The 6000-nt window shown below is 35.8% G+C and overlaps 1 protein-coding gene across 3 annotated transcripts in view; it reads right to left on the bottom strand.

Moving 5' to 3' along the window:
- Window positions 1-1811: 1811 nt before the first annotated feature.
- The window catches only part of LOC117394725 (FYVE and coiled-coil domain-containing protein 1-like), a 57377-nt gene continuing 53188 nt past the window's right edge, over window positions 1812-6000 (bottom strand). For all 3 annotated transcript variants that reach the window (XM_059014573.1, XM_059014580.1, XM_033993220.3), the window contains 2 exons: window positions 3689-3798; window positions 1812-3281 (listed from right to left, as the gene is read on the bottom strand). In XM_059014573.1, coding sequence (XP_058870556.1) covers window positions 3206-3281; window positions 3689-3798 — 186 coding nt within the window. In that variant the 3' untranslated portion in view covers window positions 1812-3205. The remainder of the gene's footprint in view (window positions 3282-3688; window positions 3799-6000) is intronic.

The following is a 6000-nucleotide window of genomic DNA, read 5'->3' as shown; positions in this document are numbered from 1 at the left end:
ATATATATATATATATATATATACACAGTACTGTGCAAAAGTTTTAGGCAGGTGTGAAAAAATGCTGTAAAGTAAGAATGCTTTCAAAAATAGACATGTTAATAGATTATATTTATCAATTAACTAAATGCAAAGTGAGTGAACAGAAGAAAAATCTAAATCAAATCCATATTTGGTGTGACCACCCTTTGCCTTCAAAACAGCATCAATTCTTCTAGGTACATTTGCACAAAGTCAGGGATTTTGTAGGCATATAGTCAGGTGTATGATTAAACAATTATACCAAACAGGTGCTAATGATCATCAATTCAATATGTAGGTTGAAACACAATCATTAACTGTAACAGAAACAGCTGTGTAGGAGGAATAAAACTGGGTGAGGAACAGCCAAACTCTGCTAACAAGGTGAGGTTGCTGAAGACAGTTTACTGTCAAAAGTCATACACCATGGCAAGACTGAGCACAGCAACAAGACACAAGGTAGTTATATTGCATCAGCAAGGTCTCTCCCAGGCAGAAATTTCAAGGCAGACAGGGGTTTCCAGATGTGCTGTCCAAGCTCTTTTGAAGAAGCACAAAGAAACGGGCAACGTTGAGGACTGTAGACGCAGTGGTCGGCCAAGGAAACTTACTGCAGCAGATGAAAGACACATCACGCTTAGTTCCCTTCGCAATCGGAAGATGTCCAGCAGTGCCATCAGCTCAGAATTGGCAGAAAACAGTGGGACCCTGGTACACCCATCTACTGTCCGGAGAAGTCTGGTCAGAAGTGGCCTTCATGGAAGACTTGCGGCCAAAAAGCCATACCTCCGACGTGGAAACAAGGCCAAGCGACTCAACTATGCACGAAAACACAGGAACTGGGGTGCAGAAAAATGGCAGCAGGTGCTCTGGACTGATGAGTCAAAATTTGAAATATTTGGCTGTAGCAGAAGGCAGTTTGTTCGCCGAAGGGCTGGAGAGCGGTACACGAACGACTGTCTGCAGGCAACAGTGAAGCATGGTGGAGGTTCCTTGCAAGTTTGGGGCTGCATTTCTGCAAATGGAGTTGGGGATTTGGTCAGAATTAATGGTCTCCTCAATGCTGAGAAGTACAGGCAGATACTTATCCATCATGCAATACCATCAGGGAGGCATCTGATTGGCCCCAAATTTATTCTGCAGCATGACAACGACCCTAAACATACAGCGAAAGTCATTAAGAACTATCTTCAGCGTAAAGAAGAACAAGGAGTCCTGGAAGTGATGGTCTGATCTCAACATCATCGAGTCTGTCTGGGATTACATGAAGAGAGAGAAGCAACTGAGGCTGCCTAAATCCACAGAAGAACTGTGGTTAGTTCTCCAAAATGTTTGGGCCAACCTACCTGCCGAGTTCCTTCAAAAACTGTGTGCAAGTGTACCTAGAAGAATTGATGCTGTTTTGAAGGCAAAGGGTGGTCACACCAAATATTGATTTGATGTAGATTTTTCTTCTGTTCACTCACTTTGCATTTTGTTAATTGATAAATATAAACTATTAACATGTCTATTTTTGAAAGCATTCTTACTTTACAGCATTTTTTCACACCTGCCTAAAACCTTTGCACAGTACTCTCTCTCTCTCTCTCTCTCTCTCTCTCTATATATATATATATATATATATATATATATATATATATATATATATATATATCAAATACAAAGGAACATTGTTATGACATGCAAAACTCCTAATAGGAGATATTAGCAGTAGTAGGTGCAGTGGCACAGGGTTGACAAACTCATACAAGCTACCCTTAAGTGGATGCTCAATGAATATTACTACACAGTAATAATCAAAACTCTTTATTGCATGTTGAGACAATTCATTCCAAAACTTTAAGTGAGATAGATTGTAATAATTATACCACACAAAACAGAAATAGTTGATTGTTATCTGTTACTTACTAAATCAGACAAATGCCAAAGCTCTTGAAACCCACATGTCAGTACTTTGAATGGTTAAAAACAAACAAACAAACTGGAGCTTTTTGGGCTCAAGAGGCTTCATTGGTTTTTGGTTTTAAAAATGATTATAATGTTCAAAAGTGTGTGCAAAATTGCATAGATAGTTTTAATAAAATGTATTCTTTTTAAAAAAAAAAGATTGTTTGCTTTTATAATGAATACAATTTGTGTTGTAAAAATAATTATATATTGCTTGCTGCTGTACCAAGAACAGTAGCATCCAATTAAATATCTCATAAATATAAAAACAAAAAACTTGTATATAATGTATTGCAAGTGTTTCTCAGCATTCCAATATGAGACTACAGGAGGTAAATACAAGTTAAATAGCCTTTTAGTGTTATTATATTCCTATAAATATAGCAAATACAACAGTATCAATAACCTATACGTTTGAATAATCTATATAAAACCATTAATAAATCCTGGTGCTAAAAAGTAATTCAATGTATAGACAATGCCACTGCAAGATTATTGCAGTATGTCATCAGCACTGATGTTTGCTACAGAAACATACTCATTATTAGCTTTTACAACTATATAATGTTAAAGTACAGTTTTGAGGTTTATGTATATATTTTAAACATAGAATAATACACATCACATAAAGTTTATAGCCATATGCTCTTCTTACACACACACACTATAGTGGTGCTATCTTTCAATGTTAATAGAATCAAACTTTAGCTGTAAAAGTAATAGAAATATATACTGTAAATAAGTTTTAAATCTCATGATCAATGGCTTATGACCCTGTGAATAGGGTTTGGGCAATTCTATACTATACATTACAAACGGAAAGAGAATATGCCTCTCTACATACTATGCCACAAATGACAGTGCTTTTGTTGATTTTTCCTTTGGCTATTTTCTGCATTGCATTTAAAAATGTTATGCCATGTTATGTTATGAGGCTGGCATTTACACATGCGGTTGCATCTGGAAGATGGTGTTACTGCTTACCAGGATTATCAGATGAAATCTCATGTACAGTCTTTGACAAGTAAAATGTTTTTGTAAAAATATTGCTGCATACTTTAAGAAACTACATACTTTAAACCTTTTTTCCAACCACGACAAAAATCCTATAAAAATCCCCTATTCTAAGTGCACATTTCATTTTCACAACACAGTACTTGTCACCTAGAGACAGAGGCATAATGAGGGTGCGGGTGCTTTAAAATAAACAAATACATAAATGAGAACAATTCCCATATTATGGGAAATCACTTCCATCGTAGATTATGGGTTTCTCAATTGTCAAGTTGTAAAAAACTTTCTTTGAGATGAATCTGTAAAAAAAAAAAAAATATATATATATATATATATATATATATATATATATATATAAAAAGGTAAATACTTAGAACATTAAAAGGAACATTACTTGAGTGCATTTAATAAAAACACAAGGTATATTATACATAGATAATGACTGCTGTGGCAGATATTAATGCTATGAAATAATTATATATATATATATATATATATATATACACACACACACACACAATAGTGTTCATCTAGTTATTAAACATATTTTACTTTTTTTGCACTGTTAAGTTGCTTTTTTATACAATTGCTTAAATATCAATTATAATAAACATCATTTAAAGTAAAGTAAACACTAATAAACAAAACTACTATGTAACTAGCAGCCATTATTATATACCTTGTAAGTATTTTTTAAAGGGCATACCTGGAAAATGAGTTGTCGAATATGAGCATGTAGGAACCAGGATTCCTGACTTTCAGCTGGCCCTGAACGGTTTCCTGGTGGGACTTGCAGCGAGTCAAAGGAATTAAAACCTGTGAATTAATTGGACACAAACATTTTTTATTCCTGTGGTATATTCAGAAGGGAGAGACATTGTTTCAAATCCCTGGGTCCAGTTATTACATATATAGAATGTCACATTTCATCACTGCTGTAACTAGTGCAAACAACACCAAATGTAAAACATGTCATGGAAAATATTTAAAAAAACACAGTACCTGCATACATTACACGCTTGCAACTGCACCCCTTAACACAACAACAACAAAAAAAACCAATAGAACATAACATAAGTTTCTACATTGGAAGATAATGACAAGAAAATCTCTCACTATGGTTAAGAACAACAAAGGTGTTAACAGGCCTTGTTTGCCTGATGTTTTACCGCCTACATTGTGTTTTATCAGATGCAAGCATTGCAAACCTTCCTGGTTTAAAGACACACTTAAATCTCCAATGTACAGTAAATGACAGCTACCAAGCCTAAACCTTGAGTGGAAAATATTGTGATTCTCATTCTCAGTCAAGCAAACAACATTTATTCCCCATTATCAACAACCTATTACTCTACTTGTTTAGGTTTACACAACAGGGTTTGCCTAACTTACAGTACAGAACTAAGTATGAAATTGAGGTCAACATCCTGTGCAAGAGCTGAGTGCTGTCGGTTGATGCAAACATACCACCTTTGTGGCTCCCTTTTGAATGACTCTGTTCCATTCTGAATCATACTGTATGTGGGCTGGAAACTGCTGTGATTTGACTTGCTAAGCTTAAGCTAATTTTCATTACATCTTAGCTGGCTGCATTATTTTAAACTCAATTATTACAACTGGACAGAAAGAGGCCATTTAATATAGGCTTTTCATAGGAAAACATTATTATGTAATATACATAAGAACAGTAATTGACTTCATACCAGTATTGCTCAAAATTCATCCATGCACACAGTTACTTCCTAAAATGGAACTCAGCAAAACATTGGAATTATGTAAACATCTAGGAGAACTTAATTTGTGTAAAAAGGACTAACATTGGTTAGTTCTCAGGATTCTGTTCATTTGGCTGTTCTGGTTCATACACACTTGAGAGAATTGTCTTTTGCTTATCAACTGCCAAAGACATGGAATTCTTTACATCATAGTTTGAAGATTAAATTTGATAAAGTGTCTTTCTCTGGGTGTAAGTATCGTATTTGGGAATTGTTTTACCTCCAAAAATAAACAAACCTCTCCCACAAATCCTACAACATGTTTTTCTACACTTTATTTCTATAATAGTACTACTTATGAGCTATTTAATAATGTAGTCTCTCTAATCTCCCTAACAATCATTTAATTTTGCTCCAGGTCTAAGGCAGGGTCTAGTCCAAAGAGTGAAACTGGTTAAAAACTCAGGGGGTAGGATTTGAGTTTTAAAATACTGTTAAAAATGTACTTTGTCTATCTACTTTGTTTTTGAGGTTAAAGAGGTTAAACAAGATGCGCTGCCTGTTGAGATTAATTAACCACATACACTTCTGTCACGAAAGGAAGTGGCCTTCTAAAGCATGTCAACAACTTGAACCTTAGAGCAAGATCGCACATTTACGTCATTGGCCTATACAAGGAATATATAAAAACGGTGTCAGTGTTTTTCCTGTTTGCTTGTCTGACTCTGTGCACGTCTCTGCTTACAAATGTTAAGGCTTGAATACAGATATAACTAAATCTTGTATGAAACTTTTAAAAATAAATACACCTCTTACTTCATGTGACAGAGAAAGAATGAATCTTGGTTATAAATCCCCCTCCCGACCTGTGAGGGCGCTGTGTAAAGAGAACAGTGTGCCCTAGACTGGATGGTCTGGCAATTCATTCCAGGGAAAGGTGGAAGTTGGTCATCTAGAAAGGGGGCGGAGCCAAAGTACACCAAGTCATTGCCCCAGATTGGAGACGATGTGGCAATCGTAGATTGGAGGATAAGCGATTGCACTTGCTAACAAAGGGGGCGTGGTTTGTTATGGTTGTGAGAGAACCGCTGAAGGACCGTAAAAGTTACCGCGAGTGTTTTGTGTTTGTTTGTTTGCCCATCTAATTATACTTGTTTATCATTATTAGACAGCTAACACGTTCCCGGGAGCTGTCGCTAAAGCCCAGCACTAACCCAGACAGCACTGCACTATTGTACACGAATAAATTGCATTTCACCACTTGCACCAAAGCACTCACTCTGGACTTGTGATCGTGTTTGTG

This window comes from Acipenser ruthenus, chromosome 3 (genome assembly GCF_902713425.1).
Source record: "Acipenser ruthenus chromosome 3, fAciRut3.2 maternal haplotype, whole genome shotgun sequence".
NCBI classification, from domain to species: domain Eukaryota; kingdom Metazoa; phylum Chordata; class Actinopteri; order Acipenseriformes; family Acipenseridae; genus Acipenser; species Acipenser ruthenus.
This window is presented reverse-complemented; position numbering and strand designations above follow the sequence as displayed.